This window comes from Notamacropus eugenii, chromosome 6 (assembly GCF_028372415.1).
Source record: "Notamacropus eugenii isolate mMacEug1 chromosome 6, mMacEug1.pri_v2, whole genome shotgun sequence".
Lineage (NCBI taxonomy): Eukaryota > Metazoa > Chordata > Mammalia > Diprotodontia > Macropodidae > Notamacropus > Notamacropus eugenii.
The window spans coordinates 73,237,288-73,256,502 of record NC_092877.1 but is presented as its reverse complement, the minus strand read 5'-3'; the positions used below and the strand labels follow the sequence as shown (position 1 = coordinate 73,256,502).

Genomic DNA, 19,215 nt, shown 5'->3' with positions numbered 1-19,215 from the left:
TGTTTCGGTTTCCCAGCCTCATTTTTCACTCTTATAAAAAATGAACACTTTGTTCCCTTTATGATCCTTTACGTATCCATCAAGCAACATGTTCATTTCTATTGATGTCTTTGGCTCATTCTGTTTTCCTACTTGGAATGTTCTTGCTACCAAAATTGACCTTACTCCTATTTCAAAATCTGATTCATGCCCTATTTCTATGCCCTTTTAGTTTTATTATACAAAATGATTACACACCATTATATTTTATAAAGGCAACATTACCATGAAGCACTTTATTATGTCACTTACGTAATCCTAAAATGTGTCTAATACCACTTGGTTCATTGATTGTTTCATATGGGCAGATCATATTTTCTTAACTAGAATCTGTTATTTAAATTAATTTTAACTTGATCAATTTTAGTAATATTTGTAGAAAATTTTCATTGGTTTCATGATGTGATGTCTTGAGCAGTAAGGATGTTTTGAGTTTTAAAAATTAATTTAGTAAAAAATAATCAATTTGCAAACAAAAACTTGAAATTGGTTGTTTCATGTTGAAGGCAATCTTGCTTAGTGAAATTTTTATTTTTTATAAGTTTTGCATGTGGTATTGTGAAGATGATGACTGCTTCAGCTTTTGGAAATTTTAAGCATAAAAGTATTTTCAGACAATTATTCACTCTTCTCTAGCTCTTTGCTTTATATCATTGTAACATCAAAGTTTTCTTGAGTGATCTTGTTGATTTCAAAATGTGCCTATGCAAAGGTGACAAAAGATGGGAATAATCAATTCTGAAGGGGTTGTAGGAATGCAGGCAAACTAATGCATTACTGGTTGAGCAGTGAATCAGTACCATCATTATGAAAAGCAGTTTGAAATTATGTAAATAAATTGACCAAAATGTACAGACTCTTTAAACTAGTGATTCCATCACTAGGCTTAAATCCCAAGGAAACTTGATAGGAAGAAGGTCTGCACAGACCCAAAGAATTTATTGCAGCACTTTCTCTGACAACAAAGATTTGGAAACAAAGATCCCCATTAATGGGGGAATAGCTGAATAAACTATGATACATACATGTAATTGAATATTACTATATTGTAAGAAATGAAAATATGACAGATATAGAAAAGTATAAAAAGATATATATGAGGTGACATAAAATTAAGAAGAGTCAAGAAAGCAGTATACACAATGAATACAACCATGTAAATGGAAAAAAAAAACACATGCAAAAAAAAATCAAAAGTGAATATTGCAAAATTATAAAGAAGAAGTATAGCTCAAAAGAAGAGATATGAGAAGACATCACAATCCCACCCTTTTACAGAGGTGGGAAATCCACACTATACTTATTTTTACTGTACCTACTTTCAGATTTTTTCAATGTACTAATCAGTTACACTGATTTTTTTTCCCCTTTCTATTTTTTTGTCTTTAAAAATGATAGTCATTATATAGGATGGCTCTCTGAGGGAAGGAAGATAGATACTAGGGGAAGTCATGGTAATTTTAAAAAGTACATAAGAAACTAATTTAAAAATAAAATCCACCTATATGGATATAACATATCCAACTTGGATGGCACTGAGTTGTGAAAATGCACAACTCTTACAGAATAACAAAGCCACATTGTAAAATTTTGAGTCAGAAAATGATGGAAAATCAATAAACTTCATTTGTCTCTTGTTTAGTTCTCTCCATGTAGCTCCTCCTATGCTAGGCATGTATCCCTTTTTAGATTGATGTAAAGTATTATCCTCCTTTTCTAAAGCTGTGGACTGATACCTTCCTCCAGAGAAGACAGGTAATTATTTTCTCTAAAGAAACATCTTCTTCTAGTTTTTTTCTGGGCCACAGTAAACAAAGATCCTCTTCATATCAACAGCATATCAGTGAGAATCTAGAAGCAAGATTTGCCTTGGGTGATCCTTTGGTTTCCTTTTTGGTAATGCCTCAGATTTTCCACAAATAGTCAGGAAGGACATGTACTGGAAAGTTGATGAAAAAAGTGAAATAATAATAGAAAAGATCAAATGACATACATTTCAGTGATGGTTTCCGGTAGATTGGTAGGTATCTCAGTAAGACCTTTTCCACGACAGTCCACAATATTGTTACTACAGGTACATGCAGCTGGACAATGCAACACACTGCAAGAGGGAGCCATAAATGACTGGTGACCTGAAAAAGAAATTGACAGTAATTGTTTTACTGTCTAGTGCTGTAAAGTTCTTGGAGAAATAGGTTTAATTCAAATAATGATAGCATCTAGGAAAATAAAACTCCCCCTCACCTCCTAAATACTTCACCCCATTATACTGTTATTGAAAGTGCTGGGACAGTGTCTCATTCAAACTTTCTATTCCCTATCCTCACTTGCTTCCTGCCCCCGCCTCCCCCGCCCCCCCAGGACTTAGTACAATGCTTGGTGCATAGTATTTGCTTTGAAATCTTTATTATATTGCATTAGATTGCACTGAAGCTATGTACATATTATAATACATTATTATTTGCATCAATTAGTAAATAAGATTAATCGCAATAAATAATAAATTCAAATTCACAACTAAAGTTCCAGGTAAAAGAACAATGGGTTTCAAAAGCAACAGTGATATTTATATAAATTACATTTTTAGTTCCTATCCTAAATATGCTTTCTCTCAAGTAGGTATAGTTTCTGTGGTTAATTCTTACTGTCTTCCCTTAAAAAATTATGGGAATAAAAAAAGATACAGTAATGAACATAACAGTGTGTGTGCACGTGCATGTATGTGTGTGTATGTGTGCATGTGTGTATGTATGTGTTTAAGAGCATGGCAATATGGGTAGAAAAATCTTAATGATTGCTTTATAAGCATGAATATAAAAAGTTGTACTACAAAATTGCATCATACTGCTCAGAATATAGCATAAACAGGTAACTAGCTGGAGCTACAAATTTCATCACTCAAAATTTGAAAATACAGAGATTTAGTCCAATGTTATTAGCCATCTAGTTCAAATCTTGTCCTGTGCTGGAAGAGAACACAATAGTATCTATAGTTACAAAGCACTATTATTTCCTCCTCTCCTCATAATATCTACATCTATATATAGAAATATATATATATGAAGATATAGGATAACATCTTATTTAACTGATATGATACAATTTACATTAGTAATAGAATCACAGGTAATTCTTTTATACCCATTTGTTCTTATTGTGTAATAAAGTTTCCCAAATAGAGGAAAAAAACAGAATTGATTATTGAAGCACATCAGAAACAGTCATCATGGTTACCTATGATGAAAATGGCCACTGCATTGATGAAGCACTGGGTAGTAACTGTGGGGCATTTACTATTTCCAATCATTTAAAACAATCTATACATTTTTATACAAAATACATACAAATATATGTATTCTAAGTGTTTTTTAAAAAGAGAGAGATAGAGAACTTGCCTTCTTCCTCATCTAGAAAAAAAGGAAGGAAAAAAGTAGAAAGAGAGAAAATGTGGTTAGTAACAAACGGTTAGTCATTTCATTATTTAATTACAATAAACATTCAGGTGAATTAAAACATACCCAAGCATTGTTGGAAGGTTTTCTTTGAGGTTATGCAAAGTACTTGAAAATGCATGCACTTGAAGAAAAAATAAGCAACATTGTGGTATAGTGGAAGGTCAGTGGACTGAGGTAGGAAGACCTGAAACCCCAATTTAAACCTGCCTCAGACACTAGCTGAGTAACCCTGAATAAAGTCAGCCTCTTTGTACTCCAGTTATTTCAACTGTAAAATGAGGAAATTAAACTTGAGGGCCCTAAACTCCTTTCCAACTTAGAATCTATGAAAAGAGAAAAATGAACCAGGTCACACTTTTCCTCCTACAAAATCAGTCCTTTGATATATCAAGTAACATTGAGAGTGATATGAATTTTTAAAGTATTTTAAAATATCTTTAGACATATCTTAGACTGATAAAAAAGATATAAACATATATATCTTTTCTTTCATATATATCTGTGTATACATATTTGAACCTTATATTGAACCATAGATTGAATTATATGTATAATACGTATACATTTAAAACTTTTGTTATTGTCTTGTCATTTGTTTCAAGTGAAATATTCCCTCCTGACTGAGGCTGTTTGTGTTTAAGGGAAATGAAAAATAGTTTTGCTCTTTAAAACTGTGTTTGAATTTCTATACACCTTTCATTTTATGGCAGGGTTCTTGGATTAGCCAACACTTTCATTATATAATACCCATTACCCAAGCATCAGGTCTTACTTAAACAGAAAAATGACTTCGTCTCAGCAGCAGAATGTAAACACAACTCTAATCCAGGAATTATCTCACTCTCCTCCCCTCTTCCCGTTCTGGACACTGGTTCAATTTTGAAATATAAATATCAATGTGAATCATTTGCATGTTTGTACTGGTAAAACATAAATCTTTTTAGAGCTCATTAATATCATCGAAGAAAATGCTTCTAAAAATCAGAGATGGATTAGTGCACAAATGCACGTTAGTGATATCCATTACATTTTTAAAAAGGATTCATTAGGGAGAGATTTTGTTTGTAAACCCACATACAAATAGCAAAATAATTTTCCTCCCTTACCACTGCAGACAAATTCACGTTTCTGAACTTCAGCTACATTATGGCCCTTCAGGTGGGATGGACCCATACACTGAGTGTAGAGGCCAACCCGAGGTCTTTGACGGAGCCAATCAGAGAGCCAGGCCAGGTGGCAATCACAGTAGAGGTTGTTGGAATGAAGTCGACTAAATGAAAGGAAACAAGTCAATATGTTTAAATTATAAAGAAAACAAAAGATTACTGTTTCAATGACATCGAAGATTTATTAATAATAAGCTTTTAATGAAAATCAATTTTTCAAAATTTCAATCTGAGACCTTGCCTGGTTGGCATTATTTATTAACATGCTAGTGTATAAAAACAAGCAAGTCAAAATCTAATTAGTTTAATTTATAAAAGGTTTACTAACACAAGATTAATTTTCTATAGCTTCCTCTCTTTTCCTTCATTTTGGACTAAAGAAATATACAAGAACTTGAAAACAGCTCTGGAATTCTTTAGCTTGGACCTTTTAAAAAGAGGTGAGGAGACAAAAGTCTAAAATAAATTGTTCTACAATGGTAACATACTGACAGTGAGGGGAAAAAAAGGTTAATAAAAGATTTGGCTTCCAATTAGAAATATCAGTGAGTCTTGTCATTATTAGTCTCTATAGAAACCGCTTGCAAAATCCTTTTAGCTGGTCACATGCATTTTCTGCTGAACAAGACAGAATAATAATTCAATATGAAACACTTCTTTCACGTCCCTTTTCTGATTTCCTTCCTTTTTGTTTAATCATAGAAAAGGGGATTAGCTGCTCTTGGCTCTTGGGAACCATACTCAAAGCAGTGCCTGAAATTCAAAGACACAAATGGCAGCCAGTGACGGAATTAAGTAAGTTGCTTCTCTGTTGGCAGAGTTACACAAGAGCATGGCTCCTTTCCAAGTGGCAAAAAGCACTCCACCATTAATAAAATATAAGACAAATGTATTCATTAAATTAGGTAGATTACTTCAAACTGGCTTTTATGTTTTCCCAAACTAAAGAAAAAGACATACCAAGCTATAAATCAAGGTCTTGTTTCCAGAATTGTCCATGACACAGCAATGTCATACTAGAACTTTTTTTGCTGACGTATTCCATCCTAACTGAATAATAGTAATGCATTTTAAAACATGGAATTCAGTCCAGAAAGTTAATTCAACCATAAAATGGTATTTTAAAATGACATCAATTCTATAGAATGATAAACCAAATTCAAATCTCACTGGAACTTAGGAAGATTAGCACATAAGGTATAACACAGAACCAAATTAGTGATACTGAGATAGCCTTTGTACCTTTTCCCTTTGAGTTCTCAGTGACCCATTTTTGAAACCCAAAAGTTCATTCTCCATGTTGGGAAATCTCTTTTGGAATCATTCTTGCAGCAAACCAAACAAATTGCAATGATTCAAATATGCACAAATTAATTTTAAATGAGTACATAATATAAAAAATTCATAAGCTAATAGGCTCCAATGGTTCTCTAGATACACTATAAAAATCACAAAAAATCTTTATAATAGATCTTTTAAAGTCAGGATTACTATGTTTATTCACCATGAAATCAGCTGTCCCAGTTAGAATCCCTGAATGACAGAACCCAAAGAGATCTTAGAAGTAATAATGACTGACATTTATGTATATATGTATATGTACACATTCATTCACACATATATACATACATACATATACATGCACACATACATATGCACACACACAGTTCTTTATGATTTGTACAGAATTTTACAATGATCTTAGTTAATTCTCACATCATCCTTTCAAGAAAGGTGCTACGGATAAAGGGTGCTCCATTTTTCGGATTAGGAATCAGGTTAAGAGATTAAGTGGGTAAATGATTTGTCCCTGGTTATACCACTAGGCAATATTTGAACTCCAGTCTCTCCAAACCACAAAACCATGACTCTTTTGACTACACCTTGTTTCCCTTATATTCTATGACTCATTGAATCAAATCTTTTCATATTATAGATGAGGATACTGAGACTTAAAGATGTTAAATGGTTAGCAAGTGTCTGACCTTGCTTTTAAATCTAGCTTGCTTGCCTGCAACTGCAGTATTCTTTTTATTCAACTGTATTAGACCAAATAAGGGAAACAATACATTCATTCCATAAAAAATACAGTCTATATTATCTAGATGAATTGGTCAGTGACTACTAGACCTGGTAGCTTCTCACAGAACAGTCCAGATGAATTATATTAGCTTATTTTCAAAGTTCTGTATATAAAGATGAAGGATCACACCTCTGGGAGATAATAATAACATCCACTATTAGAAAAGCTGTTTGCAAATTTAAAAAATAATCTCATTCAAGACACTAAAATTGATATTAATAAATCAAAAAGGAAACTAATTCAATATATGATACATTTGTGCAAACCTTTTAAGTATATACATTCTTTCTTTCTCTCTAAATGTATTCTGATAAGAAATAAAATATCCCTTTGGGAGATATATAATTACATTTGACAAAAAAGAAACAAAAAGCTTCTGGCAATACTTTCATGCAACTATTTTTTTTTTGAATTACTGATTTTTTTTTAGTTTGAGATAATTTTGAGACATCTATGATAATAAATTTAGTATTGGAAAAAATTTTAGAAGTAATCTAGTCCACCTTCTGAAATTTACAGATGAAGCAGCTGAAGGCTGGAAAATTCAACAGCATGTAAAGGTCACACTGTGAGTAGCAAGGCCAGAATTCAAATCAGGATCCTCTGATTCCACATACTGTACACTTTGGACTGCACCAAGTAACATTCATTAGCATCAAAGAATCAGTGCCTCATTTTAGGGTACTTTTTTCATTGAAAGGTAACAAAGACCAACCATGTCTTTGGAAAGTATCTTTCAATTAGCCTGGAAGGCATTTTAATGTCTATGCTATAACTTAATTTCTAAGGAGGTTTAAAAAATATACATATAAATGTATACAAATGTGTGTGAGTATGTGTGTATGTATGTGCCAAAACAACCTTACTTCTAATAGCACTGGAGAGGTAGGATTTTAATATTATGTCACAAAGAATCTTGGAGGGTTAGCTTAGGTTTGATTAGGTCTACTTGCATGACGGTAACAAAATCATAAAGATTTCTCGTTCATCATTTATGATGACCAATCAAAAAGACTTCCATTTCTTAATGAAATGTGACCGATGTAAGAATGTAAAGTAAACCATCTCTCGGCATTCTCAAAACCAATATTTTAAGATACAACTTTCAAATTGAGAGACATAACTTAGGTCTTACCTTATTACCTTTTCTTCCATTAAACACACACACACACACACACACACACACACACACACACACACACACTCCTTTATATTAGTACATTAACACCAAAATTAGACTCTTTAATAGATCAAACTGGCATGCAGTTTTTTTAGTGACTACTTACAAAGTCCTAAGTTTTGGCATATGGTTGAAACTTGCCACTGATAATCTAGTAATGTTGTTATTGTTGAGGGTGCTGGAAAACATGAAGAAATAATTAGATAATTTCAGAAATAAAGATATATATATATATATATATATATATAAAATATTAATATATTTCCAGTTCTAGAAAAAACACCTTAAAGAAATACATATTTGATGGCCAATTTTCCTGAAAAGTTGCAGGCTGTCTTTTGCGATAGGCAAGTTGATCATTTTTGAAAACATATTATCAATTTATATTTTGAACTATTAAATACATATTTCAATTAAACCTACACACAGGTATGATTATGGTGCATATGAAGCCACAAGTATCTAGATGTGTGATGATGTCCGCTTTACTGAGTTTCATTGTGGGTGGCAAAGATGATGAAGACAATGGTAAATGTTGTAGGGACTGTGAAAGGACAAGAATGCTAGTATATTGTGTGTGGAGATGAGCATTAGTTGATCCTTTCTGGAAAACAATTTGGAATTATATCAGAAAGGTCAATAAAATGTATAAAACCTTTAACTCAGCAATATCATTGCAAGGTTTATATCCTAAGCAGATCAAAAAGGGGAAAAGGTTATATATAGATATAAAGGAATATATATATGCATATGTACATGCACACATATTTATATATACATGTATATAAAGATGATATATGTACATGTATATGTGTACATGTATCATATATATGAATCAACTTACGTATACACATGTATGTATATATTAATGCATACATACAGTTCATATACAAAGACATATGTATATACACATACACAGAAATATGTGGTTCATTTTGTGCAATTACAAAAAAAAAAGAAAGGACAGTTAGTATCCATGGATGGATTGGGGAATGGTTGAATGGTTTGTGGTATATGAATGCAATGAAATATATATTTTTTTTACCATAAGAAATGACAAATAGGAAGACTTCAGAGAAACTTGGCAAGACTTACATGAAATGCTACAGAGACAAGAAAGCAGAATCAGGAAAATAGTTCACATAATGACTACAACATTGTAAAGAAAATCAACCATGAAAGACTTCTAGACTTTCATCAATAAGAGACCAATCAAGAATTTAAAGGAACACTTGTAAAGTGTGTCTCCTGCCTCTTGGTCAGAGTTGAATATAGATGTGAAATAAGGAATGCATTGTCAGTCCTGGCCAATTTTGATTAATTTGTTTTGCTTAAGTGCACATTTATTTTATTTAATTTTTTTTTTACAAAGGAAGGTGCTACTACGATGGAATGGGAGTTAGAGTTAGAGTCACTAGGGAGTGACGGTAAGATTCTTTTAAAGACCATAAATAATTTTTTCAAAGTTATATGTGGGGTAATGTAAATAACAAAATTAAAAATGAGCAAAAAACATCAAGTAGGGTATAATTTACAATTTCTTTTCAAAGGACTAATTGTTTTCTGTCCGAGTAAAGGTGTCTGAGTGTGTTTAAAGCTACTGGTATCTAGGTGCAAATTATAACATGCTTGATTTTAAACATAACACTTCCCCACAATGTGAAATTTCAGTCAATAATCATTTACTGGCTACTATAGTTCAGTCATATGGCTTTAAACTTACAATGTTAACAATTCATGGCAATGGGCATGCAAAAAGGGCTGTTTCTAAAGATCTGGCTTGCTTCGTTGCTGAGGAAATAGGCCCACTATTCAATTTTGGCTTCTAACATCAATGTTGATGGTAAAATGCTTGAGTTATATGAGATGAAATGAAATTATATTCTTTCAAACCTTTGCTAATTGCATTGGCACTTACTAATCTAGCTTGTTCTCTCTAGAGATGGGGCTGCGCCTACTGCTAGTATTGATGGAGATGGTGGTGGCATAGTGACAGTGCTGATGGTCAGCAAAGTTTGGGGGATCCCAAATATAAGAAGGGTGGGCGATCAGAGTAATTGTGCAAGTAGAACAAAGGGCACTTGTTGCTCTAATAATGCACTTTCTGGCCCTACGTTACTATTTCTCTCATATATGCTATGTATTCTCATACGTATAGATTCACCGTATATTCATTTCTCATTCGACTCTCTGCTCCACCAATAAACCTGACTACTAATTTATAAATGGCCAGTGTCTCTATTAGCTTAGGAGCTCTCTAAAGAGTGTGTAGTTATTTTTTATATTTGTCTTTCTCATGTTTAGTATAGTGACTTGTAGAGGAGCAAATACTTTTTAAAAACTGACTTGGATTGAACAAATGTATGTTACCTATTTTCCATGTAGAACCTCAAAATAAAGATCTTTCTCTCCCCGTGCAGACTGATAACTTCTTGACAGCTTAAAGTCTTTAAGAGTTACCTGAGTCCCTAGGAGGTGAAGGTGCTACCTAACCAAGGTTCACATTGTTTGTTTTCTGACTCTGAGGCCAAGTTTTTAGAAACTAAGTCACTTTGCTTCTCCTTAAAGGGTCTGTTAGAGAAGTTTCCATGTCAAATTAAAAGGAACTCAGTTGATTAAATAACTTCTTTTTTCCACAATGAAAATCTGAGATAATCTAACACAACGAACATTTTCAGAGTAGCTAATATATCAAAACATGACTTTGGGAATGAAATTGGTGAATAATTAGTACAAATTAGACTGTTAATTTGGATGAGTTGTGACTGTTCTCTTATCATTACGAGTAAATTCAAGTATTTCATAAATGTTTTCTGATGATGAAAGCTGCCTGATATATAATAGAATAGAATACAATTCATAATCTGTATCTGCCTAACAAAGCTGCCTAAGCTGAAGACACTCCTTAAATTTTCTGCTTTAAAGAAGCAAAACAAAATATGTTGTCTTTGAGGTTATGATTAGTGTTTGTATATCATAAAATTGTTTGTGCTGATAATTGATAATTATGCATAATCAATGAAAGCAATAATTATGAATAATACAACTCACATTTATGCAGGCATTTAGTGCTTTCAAATCCCTCTCCTTATAAAAACCTGCATGTTAGGAATTATTATTATCCCTGTTTCACAGATGAGGAGAGGGAGGTTCAAAAAAGTTAGATAACATGACAGTTCATATATCTAATCTGCATATATCTAGTCTCATGTTAAATTCACAAAGTTATATATTTGAAAAAGCGTGCTAACTCTGTCCTCCAGATGCCCAGGGAAATATCCACTATAGAAGAGAACTTAGGCATTCATATTCTAAATTGAAAAACAAGGTAACATTGTTGATATTTAATTTTCTTTTCACATCAGTTAAAGTTTGTTTGACTATTTAGAGCATACCCTAACAATGCTTTCAATGTTTAGATTAAGGTAATAAGTACTCCTCTCCATGAAAACCTTAAATAAGAAGAAAAATTGTAGCAGGACACAGATAATTTTTGCTTTGACAGCAATGTTATTCTTGGGAAGGCAATATCTGTATCAGTGCATATAGTCTATGGTGACCATGTCTTCTATTTTTTTTTTCAGATAAGAATGGACAATCTGGCAAACTGTTCCTGTGTTTTCTTCGATGTGAAGATACCTTACAAGGGTACTGATCACACAGTCTCATTAAAGGTACCTCTTTTTCCCCCCTGAAATCACCACTATCCTACTAAGTCTGTGATCTTTAGCCATCTAAAGCATGCTTGAATAAGAAATGTGAATGACTTCTAGAGATTATATAGAGGGCAGTTATAAGAAAGAATTCATAAGGGAAATACTTGGGATTATTAAGTTGGGGTTTTTGTGTTGAATTCTCAAAAGTTTGCTATCAATATAGCTCTGATTCACCAGATGCTCTCGTGTATACATTTTACTTTCTAAGACAGTCTAAACATTTTTAATACCTTGCTTTCCAATCTCTTCATAATGATATCTCTGAGGTGGAGGTCATTTACAAGAAAAAGGCAGGCATAACTTTATTGTATGAAGGTGTTTTTATACATCTCTATAACGTTTCTTTCCCAATCATGGTGCCCCAAGACATTAGTATATAGTGAAGTATTCAGTGGGAAATTACAGTTTCTCTCTTGAGAAATTGCTACACTTTTAATAATCTGTATCTGCATCAATGCATGGCCCACTTAGACCAGCCATCATCAATGGCTTATGTTTAAAACAGTCATACCCTTTTCCTTATTGTTTTATGCTTTGCCAAAATAAATTTCAAAATTGAAAAGTATACTGAAGTAGAAAAAAGGTTAAAACACTACTTTGAGGAACTTGCTGATGACACATTTTCTAGAGTTATGAGGGGAAGGGGGAAAAATAACACCTATCTTTGGCAATTCCTGTGTGAATGTCCATGAATATCAATTCTCCAAAGCACACAGAAACTCAGAGTCCTCCTTCCATATGAATTTCATTGAACACGTTTTGACTTCAGATATCTATTATAAATACTTTTTATTCTTTTAATTATTCCAATTCCTATTTCATAAAATCATAAGATCATACAAGCAGTTGAAAGAACCTAAGAGGCCATCTGGTATAAGCTTTTCATTTTCCAAGTGAGGAAACTGAGTCCCATGGAGGTTAAATGATTTGCAAAAGGTAGTAAGTGGCAAATGTAGGGTTCTAACTCAAGTCTTCTGTCTCCAGAGCCATTCCTGCTTTTTGCATCATACCATTCCATTGAATAATATCAGTTTTTTGTCTTTTATTATAGATAAAATGATATCAACCAGAATTTTAATGAATCACAAAATAAAATGAATATAAAATGAATAAAAAAGTCCTAATTAAAGACTTTTTTCTTATATATATTGTGCATTTGTTATTATCATTAATTAAAATTCAAGTCTATATTAAAGTTTAAGGAAAAGGGGGATGCTTAGCTACATAGTATAATTCACAAAGTTACCCATAATTTCAAGAATCAAAAACATTCCTCATTATGGTTCACTTAAATACTATATGTATAAAAATACTGAAGATACAAAATACCCCTGGATTTGAGGTACAGACTGTAGACTCTCCAGCATATTGTTGACTTGCAGTAAGAAATCAACACAAGGTTGTTACTAAATTTGGGAGAATTTTATGGAGCCAAATGCAAGAAGAGGATATCACAATAATTGTGATTTCACAGAATGCAGAACTTAGAATTCTTTACTTATTGGTGAACAATTATATATAGATGTGAAACATTTGGAGGAATTAAATAGACAAGAGTTACATATGAGAAGGTGTAGGTGGCTTGGAATATGTGCTATTAGAAGGGGTCCTCAAATTAAAGATATCACAGATTGACCCAAGCATTATATAGAGATGCATGTGTGAATGCATATGTGTGATATTATCAATATGTTGAAAGTTCATTTTGTTAGCCAAACTTGTTCTCTTTGATTCATTCCATTTATCAGCTATCTTTCCCAGAACATATACTGAACATCTTATGTTATATTTTATACTAGTTTTTCTAGGTAGAATCGCTATTTAGATCATCCGCTACCATGCCAAACAAAACATACTAAGAAAATGCACTTCCAGTTGCTGGCTTTTCAAAATTATCTTTCCAAATTTTAAGAAATCTAGACATATTCAATAAAAATTACAATAATTAGGGGCAAAGAGTTATTTGACATTGCATATGCATTTATATTTAGCATCTAAGAATATATACATATAGCATGTAAACATATGTGATACATACATGTATATATGTTTAAAGGATTTAATTTAGCTAGTTCATTAGCATGTTTGCATGAAAATTAGCTTGAGGCAATTTTGATTCCCTTTTAGGGGTCTCGTTGCAAATCTGGGGGGTGAGGAGGGGGCTACATTTAATGTATACATAGACATACACACACTTATTTTCAGGTCAGGGACAAAGTCTGATTAGTTGTCTGCCTTTTTGACACAATGCAACTACTATGGGATCATGGTTGAACTTCAAGTGTTCTGGCTTTGAGTGTCACTGGGGATACTATTGTTTTTAATATTGTTGTCAAACAATTTTACTGTAAACTTTAATTCAGAGAGTATACCAGAATAGCCATGTAGTCCATAAAATTTAAATCATGATTACTGTGGATCTGTTTCTTGGAGGTAAAGTGGCAGTGCTCCTCCGGATTTTAAAAACAAGTTTCCAAAAACATAGCGGAAGTATACACAACAACTTAAGTGACTAAGGAATATTAAATGCCAATCATTAACAATTTCCTTACCTCCAATTAACACATTCTTACACATAGATTTTTTTAAAGCTCTATTACCACTTGATAATTTAACTGACTCCATTAGTTTACTTAAGGAGTTGAAATCAAATAATACGGGGAGGAGGGAGTACAAAATATACTTCGAATAATGCACTGACACTGAGCAGAAACCCACTGTTGCTGAATAAAGTCTCCTGGATCATTTTATTTGATTGACCACATTCTGTTCACTGAACTCAATTTGTAAACTAGGCAGGAGGATTTTCTGAATTCTGGATAAATTCCAATGAAAAGACTGAAAATTCAAAGCCTCTCTTTGATTTTCTGACTATTTTGTTTGGGTTGAAGATGATTTAAAACTCAGGGGGAAGCTTTGCTGGGAGAGAGCAAAATTCTTTTGCATTTTGCATTTTACATTCTTGAATGTAAAAAATAATCAGGATTGTAAGGTTGGCGGGATAAAACATTCCTGGAATGTATTAGAGGCTTAGTAATTATATTTTAATAATTATATTTTCATTTTCACTGAAGTTATGATTTTGAGGTGAAGGGTTGCAAGTGTACATTATCTTTTTACCTTTATTTCTTTGCTAGGTTATTTCAAAAGAATAAATAAAAATAAAGATTGCAATAGAAGATCAATTCTTGTGTGTGTGTGTGTGTTTCCCACTTCAAAACCAGTTATATAGTCTCCAAAAACAAATTGACTGTGTAGCTCAGAAAATAATTTGATCTAAACAATTATCTCTTTCAAAATACTATTTTATATTACCTTGCTGAAAAATGGCAATTTTCTTAGAAGAAAAAAAGTTATGATGTGGCACAATAATATGCAATATCACCAACATAATATATAAACAATGGAACAGCTTGCTATAAAATTGGTATCATTTGTAATTTTTTCCCATTTTGGGTTAATTGCATTCATCTCAATATTTACCAATTCTGGCTACTTATGCAATAATTCAGTAAATGATCTATCTTGCTATAGGAAGGAATACTTCCATAGCAGACTATGCATGTATATTTGTACATTTTTTTTCAAATATACAAGCAACTACATGCATATACTATCCATACTAATATTTAGGGATTTTTTATAGTGGGTCACTGATTTATTTGAGGTTTCTCTTCACTAGGCCATTTTGACACAAGAATTTCTGTTAGAAGATAAGCTCTTATATTAGAACTCCCTAGATAGAAATCTTCTCTTAAGAGTAAGAGATACAAGCCGTACTTACAGCACTTCCAGGTCCCGTAGAGCCCTAAATGCCCCATCTTCAATACAGCTGATCTGGTTGTAATCCAGTTGCCTGTTAAACAGATTAGGAGGATGTATATAAAAAGGAAGGAACACTGGCAGTGTTATGCCTAAGAAAGTCTCCTCAAGGATCCATGAATCTAGGCTTCACTAACTGAAATGCTTTCCCCAATAAACTCATCTGCTTAAGAATGTCACACGCCATTCTGGCCTTGATGTCGCCACTGAAATCTCTTTTTGTTCTGAACTGTCTGTGCAAACAGCAGCCTTGGGAAAGCTCCAGTAAATAATAACTCCACCTTATATTAAATGCCATAGGAATGCAATTTCATTACATCAAGAAAAGCTATCCATTAAAAGCTCTCAGCGTCATCTTGCTGAAACAATTTCATTAAGGTAAAGGACTGTAAATCACTTAATGTCACATGCATCCCCTCAGTGACCTAACAGAATCCATTTATCAGAGAAGCCCAGCTGCATGTTAATTTCACTATCCTTGGCAAGAAAGAGCAAGAATACTTTGAGTTTTCTTTTTAAAAAGCTATTTCCTTCTAGAACTCCAAATCCAGAAACAGAAGCATCATTCATATGTACCTTCCCTCCCCCAATTTTAGGAAGCATGGACTTATTTATTCTCTATTAAACTTGATTCTTCAACCAATTTCAATCCTTCAAATTATCTGCATTGCAAACATAGCTACTTTTGAGTTCTGTAACATAAAAGTCTACAATATAGATATCCAGAGTACACCATACTAATCTTCAAGTGATTAAATTTTGAAAAATAATTTCCTCCATTGGATGATATTACTTCATTTATTAACTCACATTTCATGTGTAGTATGTTCTACATGAGGATGGCTAAAATACATTCTATTTCCATACATTTTGGCACAGTAAAAACTTAAATATAGCACTTTAGTCAAAAAAGCACATATTTCAAAGTTACTGCTTCCCCCCCATTGAAAAGAGACCCAAAATGTTTGTCCTGAATACAAAATTAAAGAGTAATCCAAACCCAGGAATTTTGGTGTCCTTTTCCCATTTTTTTTCTTTTTGATTAACATGATTTCCTTGTAAATAACTAGGAATACATTTTGTTGAAATGAACAGCCAAGTACAGAACCAACATGATCTTCACTGTGAATGATCACTTTTAAGACGGGGTAGCCTAAGGAGTTTTTGCTTAAAGCAGATGACTAGGTGCGTGAGGTTATTATCATCCCAGGAAAGCAAGTTTTTCAGTGCTTCACTTGAAAGAGTAACAAAATGTTACTGAAATAGTAAAAAAAAAAAAAAAAGCAAAAAAAAAGCATCCATTTCAAATACCTAGAAGAGTAAATAACACCATACAGAACTATGAACATGACCATAATACAAGTACACTTGCCCTTCACGTTTCTAATTCTGTATTAGCCACAGGGACTAATGCGCATTTTTTAGAGCTATTCTTGAAGCATTGTTAAGTATGTGATGGCATTCCTCATTAAAACATTACATACTGGTACAATAATTTAAACTAGTGACTCCTCAGAATGCTTCTTTACATTTCTTGATGTAATTATACATTATATATGTGTGTATGTATGCATATGCACAACTATAATACATACACACATATAGGAAGTAGACATGGTTTATATACATATATATTTATATATACCTACACATCTATAGTGGTGTCAGACTCAAATAATGACAAGGGCCACTAAATTGTACATAAAGAGCCCTGTGGGATACATTTTGACTTAGTTTAAAATATAATATTATCTATGTTTTATTGTATTTTTACTTTTGTTATTATTTCCCAATTACATTTTAATCTGTTTTGTCCTACTCTTTGGAGTGGACCACTAGCAGCCTGTGGACCAGAGGTTTGACACCTCTGCACATATATATACATATATTATTATGCATATAAACAGATACACACATGCATGCCCATATATACATATATCTACATGTACAGAGTCATACATAACTTGTATATATGCATAAATATGTACATATGTGCATATGTGCACACATGTTCATACACATGTACATATCACATGATATCACGACACATCTCATTTTGAAAGGTATTTGGTGTGACAGGCATCACCTTCACATGATGTAAACAGTGAAATCTATGTCATCCAATCTAAGATCAGGAATGCTACTCGGAAGGCAGTTTTTTATTGTTCAGTAGCAAAAGGGTACCCAAAATGAGATCAAAGACTTTTCACAATATAGAATACCAGCACTGATCCTTATGAGGAATTCATAAAGAATAGTTTTATTTTCTAAGGCACCTTTTAAAAGCAACTTGATGCTATTTTGAAGCCACAACATTAAAAGAGAAAGTTTGTATCCCTGCGTTCTCTTGTTTTTTCTAGATTAATCTCATTTAACAATTAAGTTAATAGCCTTTTTTTTACAGTGCTAAAATATATCCATAGCTCCATTCTCTAACCCCTAGTACAATTTATCAAAGCCATTTAAATTAGTACAATGGCATGAAATGTTACCCTTGACACAGTACAAAAGAGAAATTGTTTCCAGACAAATTGGCAAAAATCTTTTAATGCCATCAAATTTGCCTAATGTAGTCAGCCTGCAGGTTAACCTGTAAAAGGGTGAGTCTTGTGTTTGCCCATATCTTATTATCCTTAGCTGTCAATGTATAAATCAGGGCTGACGCAGCTTCTTTTAAATCATCCAGACTATAGGGTGAGGGAAAGCTTAGCATGAGGGAAAGTACGGAAGCAAATCTCGCCCTACAAGAAATAACTGGAAGGCAGATGACTTCTTTTCAGTGGACACAAGTTGAGGCCAGCCAGGAAAAACAATGACAACAACAAAACTTTGTCGTTGTTCTCTTTAACAGCGTCTATGTCTGCACAACACATGTCCCTTTAGGCTACAGCTAGTAATCAAAATATTTCCACAGGTTTAATCGCCAGGGTATTATGGCCTTTTGGGGACACTGTGAATGCAGTGCAGCCTTACTTGCCCATTCCTCTGAGAATGATGCTCCTTTAAAACCATTTTGCAAATATCAAAACAAACACTATCTTCATAAGTCATATAAGTAAGTGTGAGGATCCGACATCCAGCTCAATGACAGTATCCCTGATAAGATCCTATATATCTGCATGTCTATGACACAAATATCCCCCATAAGTGTCCCCTTCTCCCTTTTGGTGGTATTGCGATGTGGCTGTGACTGACCCAGAAATCATCCTCCCATAACCACCAGCACCTTCAAACAGCCAGTGTCTTCCTGATCACCAACTCCCAACATAAAAAAAGGATATAAAAGGAGTCATGAATACTTGTGGATTGATTGAATACACGAGTGTGAATGAATTCCTTTGCATTTAAGCCTGTTGCCTCTTAAATGTGGTGCATCATAGGATCAGACATCAAAGGATTATAGATTTAAAGTAGTGAGGGACTTTAGGGGGGCAGCTAGTGTAATACCTCCTTTTATAGATGAGTAAAATGGGACTCAAAGAGCTCCAGTGATTCCACATTGATAGTCAATGGACAAAGACTGAACATAGAATAATAATAATTGCGCAGAGCTTTAAGGTTCGTAAGTCTCTAGTCAAATGTTATTTATTATCCTCATAACAATGCTTTGGGGTTAATGTTATCATTCCCATTTTGTCCATGAGGAGACTGAGGCAGAGATTAAAAGACTTGTGTCTGAGATTGAATTTGAATTCAGATCTTCCTGACTTCAGGGCAAACCCTCTATCTACTATGCCTCCTAGCTGTAGAGTGC

General features: G+C 33.1%; 1 protein-coding gene across 2 annotated transcripts in view; it reads right to left on the bottom strand.

Moving 5' to 3' along the window:
- SLIT2 (slit guidance ligand 2) overlaps positions 1-19,215 on the bottom strand; it is a 394,889-nt gene that overhangs the window by 136,040 nt on the left and 239,634 nt on the right. For both annotated transcript variants that reach the window (XM_072622130.1, XM_072622131.1), the window contains exons 6-9: positions 15,424-15,495; positions 8,030-8,101; positions 4,601-4,764; positions 2,033-2,171 (exon numbers count right to left, since the gene is read on the bottom strand). In XM_072622130.1, coding sequence (XP_072478231.1) covers positions 2,033-2,171; positions 4,601-4,764; positions 8,030-8,101; positions 15,424-15,495 — 447 coding nt within the window. The remainder of the gene's footprint in view (positions 1-2,032; positions 2,172-4,600; positions 4,765-8,029; positions 8,102-15,423; positions 15,496-19,215) is intronic.